The sequence below is a fragment of the Perognathus longimembris genome, chromosome 16 (assembly GCF_023159225.1).
Source record: "Perognathus longimembris pacificus isolate PPM17 chromosome 16, ASM2315922v1, whole genome shotgun sequence".
NCBI lineage: Eukaryota > Metazoa > Chordata > Mammalia > Rodentia > Heteromyidae > Perognathus > Perognathus longimembris.
Genome location: NC_063176.1, coordinates 46,658,775 through 46,672,204, shown reverse-complemented (window position 1 = coordinate 46,672,204; position 13,430 = coordinate 46,658,775). Strand labels below are relative to the sequence as shown.

The 13,430-nt window shown below is 37.9% G+C and overlaps 1 protein-coding gene across 2 annotated transcripts in view; it reads right to left on the bottom strand.

The window, feature by feature from the left end:
- Positions 1 to 13,430, bottom strand: part of Ppargc1a (PPARG coactivator 1 alpha) — a 116,884-nt gene that overhangs the window by 31,344 nt on the left and 72,110 nt on the right. For both annotated transcript variants that reach the window (XM_048364211.1, XM_048364210.1), the window contains exons 3-7: positions 11,092 to 11,286; positions 8,703 to 8,825; positions 7,645 to 7,849; positions 3,700 to 3,745; positions 3,517 to 3,590 (exon numbers count right to left, since the gene is read on the bottom strand). In XM_048364211.1, the coding sequence (XP_048220168.1) occupies positions 3,517 to 3,590; positions 3,700 to 3,745; positions 7,645 to 7,849; positions 8,703 to 8,825; positions 11,092 to 11,286 (643 nt within the window). The remainder of the gene's footprint in view (positions 1 to 3,516; positions 3,591 to 3,699; positions 3,746 to 7,644; positions 7,850 to 8,702; positions 8,826 to 11,091; positions 11,287 to 13,430) is intronic.

The window sequence follows — 13,430 nt, the reverse complement described above, 5'->3', positions numbered from 1 at the left end:
TGTTTTTTTTGTTTGCCAGTCCTGGGGCTTGAACTCAGGCCTGAGTACTGTCCCTGACTTCTTTTTGCTCAAGGCTAGCACTCTGCCACTTGAGCAACAGTGCCACTTCTGGCCTTTTCTATATATGTGGTACTGAGCATTCGAACTCATGGCTTCATGTATATGAGGCGAGCACACTTGCCACTAGGCCATATTCCCAGGCCAGTATTAGGCTTTTTTAAAAATAAATCTCTACCTGTCACTCCATTAAGTGGGTTACTAAGTTTCCAAATGATAAATAAACCATTCAAAATGGAATTCCGGGTCTACTGATGCAGCTCAGTGGTAGAGTGGAATATTAAGCATCTGTAAGACACTGATCCATTCTTAGCACCACAAAAATAAAGAAAGAAAGAAACAAATCTGGCAATAAAAATAAATATTCAAATTTCTTTGTAAATACTATTGTCTCACTAGCAGGTAAGGTGTAAGCTAAATAGTATGTTTGCAAATTAGAAAAAAAGCTTTAACAATGCAAATATTCAATGTTAGTAAAGATACAGTACAGTAAGGCTGTTTATTCATCACAGGTAAGATTGTATGTAGAAACATCCCTTTGCAAAGCAAGGTATGACAATGTATACAGCAGATTTTGTTTAGATATTTATATGCTTATTTTTGGCATTAATAACTGTTAGAAATTTATTTTAAGAAAAATAAGATTAAAACTTTTATGAACAAGCTGGGTGCCAGTATTTTATGTCTGTAATCCTAGCTACTCAGAAGGCTGAGATCTGAGGACTGTAGATCGAAGCCAGCCCAGGAAACGGTGAGACTTTTATCTACAATTAACCACACAAAAAGTTTGATATGGAGTTGTGGCTTAAATGGTAGAGCATCAGCCTTGAGCAAAAAGTTCAGGGACAGCACCTGGACTTCAAGGCCCCAGGAATGGCATAAACACACACACACATACACACACACACACATACACACACACAATAGATAAACAGATATACATGTATATATATACTATATGTATACTATCTCTCTCTAATAGCCCACTGCAATACTAATTCCAAAAAAGACATTATCACGCAATCTAAATATATGATAACAACAGCATGACTCGATAAATCTTGATGTGCCTAATCAAACTAATATCATAAGTCTCTGAGAGCCCAATAGGGATGAGTTTAGGATGATCAAAATAATTAAAATACTCATTGAAAAATCAATATACAAAGTTTTATATGCATGCATATACTTACATATGTACAAAATGATCACAAGTATATGAGAAGATCCATAAAAACTTTGCTATGGATGTTTCTATGTCTTAACACCATGAAGAATTTTTCAACTGGTTTATGTATTTTATATTTTTTTCAGTAAGTTTACATTTGTATCACAGAATTAACAAAAGTGTTTCTTTAATGAAAAGCTTGGAATTAGTACATACAATGGGAGTGCTTTTGCCCTTCTCTAAAATGAAGAAACTGAATAATCCCAGGAATTCACAGGGAAAAGATTCTTCTGAGCTGAATGATTACTTAGAGCCATAGTAGTATATTTTCCCAAATGTGTTAATGTTCATTGTAACACTGACTGACATTACATATGATAAAAAGTATTATATAAATGAAATAGGACTTTGACAATTTGTTTCTTTAAAAGTAAAGGTAAATTGCTAAAAAGAAAAATACTATAAATTTGTTTGGGGTCTGGGGTATCACAAAACAATGGGAAAAATCATTAAAACTGCCGGAAAAAAATTCACACTCACATAGCCTTATAAATGCATTCAATTATCGCCAAGCGCTGGGGGCTCATGGCTGTAATCCTAGATACTCAGGAGGCTGAGGTCTGAGGATCATGGTTTGAAGTCCATGAGACTATTTTCTCTAATAAACTACTCAGAAAAAAGCTGGGAGTGGAGCTGTGGCTCGAGTGGTTTAGCACTTAAGCTAAAGAAGCTCAGGGACAGCACCCAGGCGCTGAGTTCAAGCCAGAAAATGGGCACACACACACATACACTCATGTATTTAATTATTCTCTTTCAAAGAAGAGAAAGCAAAAAGGGCACACCATCTAGGACAAAGCACTCATGTGATTGGTGGCAAAAAGATGAATGGATCCCTAGTTGCCACATTCAAGTTCAAAATATCAATTTGGTGTTTTAATGTACATTCACATGTTTCAAGCAAAAGTAAGATGCAAAGTTGTACATGATCGAATCAATGTTTTAAAGAAACTTGCCAACCGCTTGTTCTCACTGCTCACGTATGATGGCTTCTACTTTACATCTAGCCATGTCTGTATGTTATAATTTTTTAAATCATATTATTCATATGCTTAAAGAAGTGATGTGTGCATATATGTATATAGATATAAAGCTATATAAGTGCATATATATAAGCCTATATATACATACATACTATTTATACACCATGAAATTAACTACTCTACTGCTTGACCAAATCATGCAATCATGCAGTGGACCTTTCATATGGAGGTAATTTAGCAAATTCAAAGTGTGAAATTAAACTTAGTGACAATGACCATGGTGCGTATAGGCACCATAGTTCTGCTTGAAAGCATCTTGTTTAACTTACTGTTCTTTTATCCTTATCAGCAATGGCCAGAGCCAAGGAACTTCTTGTTCTGACATCCTAAGATTCACTCTCTGGTAGATTTCAAGTACCTAAACCTAAAGCACTTAGCAAGCAGAGAAGCACCATTGAAAAGCAACTCAGAAGTTTGCCTAGGAACTCTTCAGCGAGTCCAACTGTTCAAGCTCTTTCCTCTTCACAGGAAGCAAAGACTGGCTAAACGAGTTCAGAGATCCCAAATGTCCAAGGAAATTACTCTTGTTGGAAAACACATAAGAACATTTTGTTTTGATGAATGGATATATTTTCAGTTTTCTCCTTTGCTGGAAAGATACAAAAATAGTGACATACTTTGGATTGCATTATGCTGCTAAATATAGTAGAGTGTGAAAATATTCCAAGTGAAGTATTAATCCCAGAAATCAAAAACTGGAATTCAAGGATTTGTCCTTTGTTCTCCAGCTCAATGATCCTCCACAAGTTCCTAAAGAACTCAAAATCTCATTTTCTCAAATTAAAAATTAAAAATAACAACAACAACAACAAAAAATCTATCAACATCCTCATGAGGTCACTGGGAAATTTACTGGAACCATCCTGATACCTATTGTATTTATTGGATGGGCTAACCAATATGTCAATTTCTCCTACTCAAGTTTCCATGTCTTAATATGAAATAGGATTCTTTCAGGATCCAAAATAAAAATATACATCAGTAGGGCTGCCCTGATTCTGAGTACAGTAAATGTCTCCTGTGTCAAACACTTCTCAACTCAACTTGTCAACATAAGAAACTGAAGGTATTTGTATATGACTTTTCTAATTTTGTTGACATTCTTCCCTTGGTCATATAGAGAATATATATTGTATGGACTAATAATGTCTCTCACACATACAACATTTTCCAGTGGAAGAGGAGGCTTACCTGCAGTTCCAGAGAGTTCCACACTTAAGGTTCGTTCAATAGTCTTGTTCTCAAATGGGGAACTCTTGGGGTCACTGGAAGATATGGCACATTTATAAAAACAAACTGAAATGGAGTTGCTGTAGCCAAACGTATTAGAATCCCCTTCCCTTTCTGAAAATGGTTGCATTTCTTAATACTTACTTTGGTGACTCTGGGGTCAGAGGAAGAGATAAAGTTGTTGGTTTGGCTAAAGGGAGGGGGAAAGAAAGAAACTAGTTATAAAATATTGAGTGTTCTGCAGATTTATTTTCTGTTTACTTGCATTCAAGTTGGAAAGAGAGCCCAGAAACTGGAAGTCTAAACTAAGGAAATCCTTGAATATTGGATCAAAGTCAGACAACAGTCCGTTATGCTAAAACAAATTCCAAACAACATTTGCATCAGTAATCTACCATTTGAAAACACAAACCCAAACAGAATCTTCCCCCAAAATGTACCATCCTGTTAAGGATACAAATTTGCAGCATACCATCAGAGAGAAATAATGTTTTCTGTTTTAATTTGGAATAGAGTGCACAGTTTGTTCAGACAAGAAAACAGCAGAGTAACTACAAGGCGACAGAACGTTATGAATATTCAGTTGATTTTACTCCTAAAATGTATAATTTTATATCTAGCCTCGAGAATAGGTTATGTCTATGAGGCCAAAGCTCAAGCAATAACCATTCCATTCACTGGAAATTAATTGAGAGATGATAGAAAATGGTGGACATTGACTCAGATGGTTTAAATAGAGTTCACCTCTACAGATCCAACAGACAACTAAAGTAAGAAACTATGTTAATAAGTTAAAAGTTCTAGAGCCATGTAATGAAGATCTTATTACTTCTTTTCAGCAGGAATCTTTTCACCAATATTTTAGCTACATCTTCATGTGAGTCTTTTATTTTGAGCAGAAAGAAGGGACTATAGGACAAGAAATATACTTAAGGTAGACATACATATATGCATGTCTATGCAGATATATGTATGTAGGTTTATGTCAAATTTTTCCTCATTAAATAACCACTCTTAGAAGGTCAAGAGGTAGTTATTTATGTAATAAAACTCACCGAGTTGAAACCAAAAGGGCTTCTGGAATAAAATTTCTATATGGATGAAAAGATAGTGACCCAAAGGAGCCAAATAATTTTGCAGAGCTATAAAACTAGTTATTGGCAGAATTGGCCAAAATGGTGTTTTCTTTCTCCCATTATCATAAGGTATTTTATTCAACAGACTTTACTGTAAATTAATCAACCCTACTAATTAAGGTCCTTTGAAATACAAAATATTATTTATGTCCAAATTAGCCTGAGATTAGGTACTCTACTTGTATAAATAGTATTTATATATTTAATTTGTAGATTTAGATTTGGTTTTTAAACTGCTGGTTTGTCATCTATCCAATGTGCATCCAGAAATATGAAAATCATGCTATCTTCTACAAATTAAGCACATCGATTAATTGGCTTTCACATATACACAGATAAATGAGTGGATTGTACATTAATTTTTTAGTTTGTCTAATTTAATGAGCCCTCCAAAAAGAATGAGTTTCTGAGGAACTTTATTCACTTTAATGTTCAGCGAATAATTAGGATAATACATACAAGTTCTAAAGAAAATATAACCTGAGATGGAATTATGTGCTACATCACAGAACAAATGTACATTTAAAAAAATAGAATCTGAAATTACAGCTTTTGAGGGTATCTGAAATGTTCAAAGGAAGACACTTAAAATTTTGGTATCTGGATCCAGGTAAAGCTAAGGGCAATGGAAAAAGGGGAACTTGCAGCTGCCATATTTAAATGGCACCAAAGGCAACCTGTAAGTTTGAACCACAGGGAGAGTGCAGTACCCAAAGCAAAAAGCTGCTAAAGGATGCTGACTTGGTTCAAGGGAAGGTATATCCATATTGTTCCGAGGAATGGCATACCAGAGAGTGCCAGGGTAGGTATCTGCAGGGCTGGGGTTTGTCTTTTTCATGTTTTCAGTTCAATGTACTCATGAATGAATGAGTAGATGAAGAAATGAACTACCCATACATAACATAGACCATCATTCCTAAGCCAACAAAGTGAGCACAAATGCCCGACACCACAGAGGACTCGTGCAAACTTCATTGAGAACAAAATTCCAATGCATGAAGCAAGGTGACATCACAACGTCCACCGTCATTGTCTCTCGCTGTTCATGTGCTTCCTACTTTCTCATTTTGAATACTAATAATTCCCGTAATCTCTGAAACAGCTTTGATTATGAATAGCCAGCCATGTTTCATTTCTTTTAGGCCTTTAATAGGGGCCAGATTTATTTATTTATTTATTTTCCTTAATCAGCAGGCTTTGTTCTGGGATAAGCCTTTCATGCCTTACCAGAGATATATACCTTAAAACAATGCACATGTAGCTAGTCTCATCTAGAGAAGGTAGCCCCCAGGGAGCTCTTTAATATTTCACTGCCAGAATTTGTAAAAATTTACAGCGAAATTGACAGATAAATGAACTTAAAAATACTCAAAATCCAAGGGTGGGGGGTGGAGACAGAGACAGAATTTTTATGTGCACCAGTTCAGCTCTAGTGTAAATATGTGTGACCACAGTGTGATTGAGAAAGCCCAGTGATTGTTTTCTTCCATCACATGAGATAGCTCAACCGGCTTCCTTCTACTGGGCTTCAGCACCAGGTCCCCCTCAACATGGGGTTCCCCACCTTCTCAAAATACTATGACAGATTTGGCAATCCGTAGCCAATTGGGGCAAAGGGAGCTGAAAGGAGTTTGGGCCCATTATGCTAAATACATCTTCCTACATTGATAGAGAGTTGGGTAGCCAATCTGATGTCTCTAACAGAGAAAACCCAATGAGAGCCAATTTAAAAATATTAAAGGAAGCCAGCCACCAGTAACTCGTGCCTGTAACCCTAGCTGGTCAGGAGGTTCAGATCTGCAGATCAAGGTTCAGTCAGTTCAAGCAAGAAAGGCTATGAGACTCTTATCTCCAATGAACCAGCAGAAAGGTGGACACTCTCAGGAGGGGGTATCCTGATTTGTCTCAGAAACATCAGCCTCCTCGTGATAGATGGGGGAAATAAAAATGAACCTATATAGGCAATAAAATTTTCGAAAAATAGGTGAGGAATTTCTGAATCCTTATCTACAAAATAAAATCTGTGGCTGGCCACTTGCAGCACATACCTGTAATTCTAGCTACTCAAGAGGCTGAGATCTAAGGATCCTGGTTCAAAGCCAGCCAGAGAAGAGGCGCCCATGACACTCTGATATCAAACTAACCACCAAAAGGCTAGAAATGGAGGTGAGGCTCAAGTGGTAGGGCACTGGCTTTGAGAAAAGAAAAAAAAAAAAAAAAAACGGAGGCTCTGGATTCAAACCCTAGTCCCAGCGTATACACAAAAAGTCAGTAATCTATGAGTATACCAGGTGTTCAAAGGAAGAAGGAGGAGGGTGAGGAAGGAGGAGGAGGAGGAGGAGGAGGAGGAGGAGGAGGAGGAGGAGGAGGAGGAGGAGGGGAGGAGGAGGAGGAGGAGGAGGAGGAGGAGGGAGGGAGGGAGGGAGGGAGGGAGGGAGGGAGGGAAGGAAGGAAAGATGCAAAGTAGAAAGACAGAGGAAGGGAAGGGAAGGGAAGGGAAGGGAAGGGAAGGGAAAGGGGAGGAGGAGGAGAATGCACTTTATAATCAGAGTGTGTGTATAACTGTTTACTACTTCTAAAGGTACAGAGAGTAAATGCACATTGTCTCCATTTCCTTGTTAGAAAGGTGGAGGGTGGAGGGGAGAGAATAATGCTATGTGATGATTTGGCTAGTGAAGCTTGCACCTAACTCCAATGATCTCAACAATCCGAAACTATATACTAACCTCAAAGCTGAGTGCTGTAACCTCCTCCTTTATAAACTAACACTCCAGGTGTCCTTTTGTGGTTGTGTCTGAGCTACCTCCCAGCCGGACAGCACACATTCAGTCTGTCTTCACTGTGATAAAGTGCTAGATTCTTTTTCCATAAAGAATCCTCATTGGAATGTAGAATGGGGTTCTTGCACTTGGGCCTACGAATGTTCTGCCTTCCCCCAGCGGCCCCCTCCTACCTTGTACATGTTGCGACTGTGTCTGTGTGTGAGGCTTCTTTTTGGAGGTGCATTTGTCTCTGCTGCTGTTCCTGTTTTCTGTGGGTTTGGTATGCGGAGGGTCATCATTTGTGGTCAGATACTTGAGAAGTTCTGAGCAGGGACGTCTCTGTGGCTTTTGCTGTTGACAAATGCTCTTCGCTTTATTGCTCCATGAATTCTCGGTCTTAAACACAAGGCATAAAGAAAGCTAAAATTAGTCAAGTGAACCTTATGTGAATGGATATAGGTTTTCTGAAGAGATGAGATTTTCAGTGAAGTGTTCGGTCTAAGTATACTGGATCTATGAGCTGTGAATAATTGTTTGCAGAACAAGGAAAGAAAATTACATTGAAAATTCCTAAATGACATTTATGCAGCTCTTTTATTTCATTTCTTCACCATCTCAATGTTTCTACTCAGCAACATGTAACTAACAAGACCCTACAGCACTTTTACTGTGAATCAAAAAAAAAAAAAAAAAGTGGGGGGAGGAGAAGGGAAGCTGGTTTAAACCTTAATTTACCGCTGATTGTTGAAGCCCAGTATTCACAACTCTCTTAAGTACCCCTTAACGCTCCGTTTTTCCTCACAGTGAATGGCAAGACAAACATTGTTTAATACAGACCACTAACCAGATTATGTCATTGCCAGCATTCTTCCCAATTAATGGCAGAGACAGATCTTTTGCTGTGATTCCAGAACCATTTTTCTCAGGCTAGGCAGCTGGCAAAATCTTGAAGCGTCTTAAAGTTCCTGGTAGCTAACACAAGCCCATCAGCACATTTTGTTACAGCTCACACTGCTGCATATATTACTAAACGAGGCAATGTGTTGCACATGTTTGTACTTTTTTTTTTTCTCCAGTGACCCAAACACGAAACACAAATGGATGCTTTCTGCTTTCCAGTAGCTCAAGTGCTGCTTGCTAACTGCTGGACCCCAACTGAATCCATACAAAGCTAAGGGTCCATTTTATGAATCCATGCAAAAAGCCCTTTGTTACCTTCCCTCTTGTATTAAGACATTTACATATGTACCTTAACAATGGCAGGGTTTGTTCTGATCCTGGGATTATGATTTGCATGGTTCTGGGTGATGAGACCACTGCATTCATTATAACTCAGCTGAGTATTGGCTGGTGCCAGTAAGAGCTTCTTAAGCTAGAAATGAATCAGGAAAGGAAAAGCAAGAAATGTTATGCATTGTCTCAGCTTCGATGAAGTAAACTAGAACTATTAACTTCAAATCAACTCACAAAAAAATACATTTCTAGTATCCTTTAATGATTATATCAGGCATGAACACAATAGTGCTAAGGGAAATATTTTATGATAACAAGTAAAAGACAGAAGTATATCCTTTTCCTATATTTGAGACCTAATGTTGATAACATTCATTTAATTTTTTAAATTATGTTTACATATAATAAAATAATTTTTCCTCAAACAGTTTCTATATCAGTACTCCATGAGGGGAGATACACTGTTTTTCCCTTTTACACCTTGGGAGCAAAGAAGAGTGGATATATATTTCTTCTTCTATGTCCCCAATACAAATAGCCAGGCACTGGTGGGTCACGCCTGTAATCCTAGCTATTTAGGAGGCTGAGATATGAAGGTCATGGCAGAAAGCTAGCCTGCACGGGGAAAGTTCATACACTTATCTGTCATTAACAAACAAAAAGCTGGAAGCAAGTTATTGCTCCAATGGTAGACTGTTGGCCTTGAGTGATAAAGCCAAAGGACAATGCCCAAGCCCTGATTTGAAGTCCCAGTACCAGGGGAAAAAATGGCAATAAATGAAAGATTCTTTGATGTTTTGAACTACAGTCTGCATCCAAACCTACAAATAGACTGATAAAAAGAATACGTGTGGGATAAAACAGTGATTTTGGAATGGTAAGAAAGGAGCTTTATGTTGAATTTTGGCCAGTAGACTAGCAGAGGTGGGTTCTGATATGGGCCAAACATTTGTTGTTCCTTGCCCTCGGTCTCTCCATTTAATTGGACGATGTTCAAGGACCTCACGGCTCTGATATCAGATGACTTGAGAGCTTGTCTGGAGGTTCTAGCAGCGGAGCACAGCTAATCCTATACCCTTGACCAAAGACCGGTCCTCCTCTATCGGGATGGTCGTCCTCTTCCACCAAGCGCACGGCTTCGGGAGGGCCGTACATGGAGGAAGGGGACACCCGCCTAGCCAGACAGATCGGCCGAATCAATCCTGGCTATCAATGGGGTGACAGATGTCGCAGCCAGATCACCCTCACATCCTAGATGACTTTGGTTAACAACTCCTCTGTGTACATAGATACCCTCTACTAGCACTCGATAATGAAATCTCAATATTATATCCAAAAGCTAATCATAAAATAAAGAATACGTAAGAAAAAATTACATAGGAGAAATTCTCCCCAAGAGTAGAAATCTTCAAACACAAGAAATATAAGCAAGGTCTCCATATCTTATAGGGTGTTCTTTTAACATTAAGAAAATAGAGAAAAATACTTTTAGAGATATAAGAAAAGCAACCTCCAAACAGCACACCAGAGTACATTATTAAGAGTTTGGTCGAAAGCATTCCATAATTTACACAGTGAATTCTGCCTCAGATTTATGGGAAATGACAAATGGCTACCATACACAGTAAGGTAAACTGTGTCTCAGAACTAATAAAATTCTAGTGAAGCAATGCATGGAGAAGAAAATTCACTCTTCATTGCCATCAAATTTGCTCTTCATTGCCTAACATAAATTTTGGTAAGTTAAGTTGCAAGTGTGCCATTATTTTTTCAACCTTCATAAGAAATACGGATCCAAAACTTTGAAAATATTACATACTCATATCTACCAATCTCTTTCTAGATTTGAATACATACAATAAAAATAAGAGTATATCCATTCTTATAACATTCATAATAGTGAAAAATGGGAGCAAAAACACCCCAAACATCTAACCAGAAGGTAATACTTAATAAATTACAATAAAATATTATGCAACTGCTAACAATTATGATGAATATATTTCACATTTCACTACCATGTTCAAGGTATATTTTAAATCGGAAGACAATTTTCAACATTTTAAAATATTAGAATGCTTTTGTTAAAAAATTATAGACAAGTTGGCTTTGCTACTCGGGATCTGCTTTTCTGATGGCTTTCCTTTGAATATAAATAATGCTAAGAAATAAAAATATATTCCCATAAAAGCCAAAAGAGAGTTAAAAATAACAACAACCAAAGAACTGTATCCTTCACACTTTTCACAGAGAATCACAGAAATTGCAACTGTGGGTATGCATGGGGATTGTCTTGGTATTGGTCTAAATTAAAAAGCCCAACCTTATTGTTACTACATCATACCCATGCAGCGGGTAGCCAGAGGCAACTCCGAGTGCTGTTAAACAGTAGGAAGGGTTCTTACTAGAGACGGCTCTTCTGCCTCCTGAGGTGGAGGGGTGCCGTCAGGCATGGAGCAAGGACTGGCTTCGTGGTCAGTGGTCACGTCTCCATCTGTCAGTGCATCAAATGAAGGCAATCCGTCTTCATCCACAGGGAGACTGTCCAGTGTTTCCGTAAGGACCGCAAGCAAGTTCGCCTCATTCTCTTCATCTATCTTCTGCACAAACAGGAAAAAAATAAAAAGAACCCAGAAGACATGAGCGAGTTGACACTGAGACGTGGGCCACTCTATTAATCAGTAGAGCCTGAGACAGGTAGAGCGGAGTGAATGAACTCATATGTGAAATCTTCCATGCTCACTCCAGAATGCAATGTTCATGTCTTCTTCGGCCTCTTAACTCTGTATGCATGGACTGGATGTGATTGCCTTGTGGAGAGTTGTTTTCTTGTGTCTTCACTCAAAGAGAAGACCAGGGAAAAGACTCAGAACTTGAGAAAAGTGTACCTATCCATTATTTAATCTTCAAACATACTGCTGAGATTCCTATACTGTAAAACACTTGCCCCTCTAACCACCACCCCCCAAATTAGAAAACTTTCCATTTGAACAGTACCCAAAGAATCTATACACTTTCATGGTTTCAATTATAACCTCATCACTGAACACTAGAAAATCGTTTATTATTTTTCTCTCTGACATCTCTCCCAACCTGAGTCATAAATCTCTCACTAGACATTTCTACCTTATAACAGCTTCCTCATCTCTAAAGCCCCAAGTTTGGACTTGTCACAGCAAAACTGCTATTTCTCTTCACTTTTTAGTTTGGAAAACAATTCTTCAGATCTTAGTCTCTAGACCTACTTGGACTCCTCTTTACCTGATTCTTAACTTTCTAATGCCTCTTAAGAGCAGCTGTTCCTTGTGTCCAAGAGTAAAATTCTAGCAGATGGATCATGGTGGCTTCTGAACCTTTCAGGTTCATTCTCATCAACACACCCATGGAAAGCTAACTTTTGCACCATTCATTCCACAAACCCTTAGACAATGCCAATAGCATGCTATGAACTAGAGAGACAGGGAGAAAGAAAACAATATACCATGCCTTCAAGAATCTCTGCTAGGAGAAAGCAAGAGGCTATTTTCAATTTTTGAAAGATATAGTATCCATTTTAGGACTCTGTACAAGAAGAATGCTCAAGGACCCCAGTACTGGAGCTTACAGACTTGCTAACAAGACAATGTGTTGCAGTCTATGAACCTGGGCAGTAAGTCTTAGTCTTGGACCCACAATATTGACGGATCATCAATGATAGCTTGCTGAATAATTCATTGATATGAATTTATTGCTGACAATACATATTGTGAAGATCACTTTCTTCTCCATCTTGCGATACTTTATATATTGTTTGTCCAATTTGACCTGCTTTCCAATGTCTTTTTTTGTCAAGTTCTCTATTCTATGACATTAACAATATGGGTTAAATTATCCCACACAGATTCTATTACAAAATGCACCTAAGCTGCTGACACCTAATGAAGCCAGCAGTGCCCACACTTCCTCTCTCTCTCTAGCACTGAACTCCAGTTAATTGACCTGACAAAATTACAAGAATCACAGAATAAGACAGCTAATCAGAAAATCAAATTGTATTACTAGAGAAATTAGGCAGAGCTTTATCACGTACACATTTTATTTTCACATAAAACCTGTTTTCCCTCATTACTGACCACTCTATCTAGGAGTAAAACTAGACTTTTCTTTTGGGATTCAAGAGGCCAAGAAGAATCATTTTTTTTCTCATAGTTGGCTTTAATTAGCTTTATTTTACATTTGCATGAGGCATCTTGCATTCACTGTCCTGTGCTGGAGATAGTGAGTAAAGCAGTTTGGATATAGGTGGTGTGATAAATCGGGTAGAATTCCAGACTATAGTGACGAAGCTAAAGCCTAACTTAAAGTGGTAAGCTTTTAACTTCAAAACGGTATACTCAGCTTCTACAAAGTGACCTACTGATTAAAATTCTAAGTATACAATTCAATAACAAAATCTCATCGACCCCTCCCCCCACTCCAGCTCCACTTCTTCTGGACCATGTATGTCCAGACCTGTAAAGGTAGTAAGAATACTTTAATTTCTGCCTAGGATCATGATCTGGTAGGCACAACTTCAAATTATACCCTTTGTGTTCAAGAAAACAAATTCAGGTTTGTAAATTGTTCTTAACAAACTAGGTCTAAAATACACAAGATTTTAAATCATCTCAGAATAATGAGATTTCCATGACTGTACCTCCATGTTATCTAACAAGATAACCATTGGAATAGCTCACACCTTTGTACACGCAGACACATATGCATA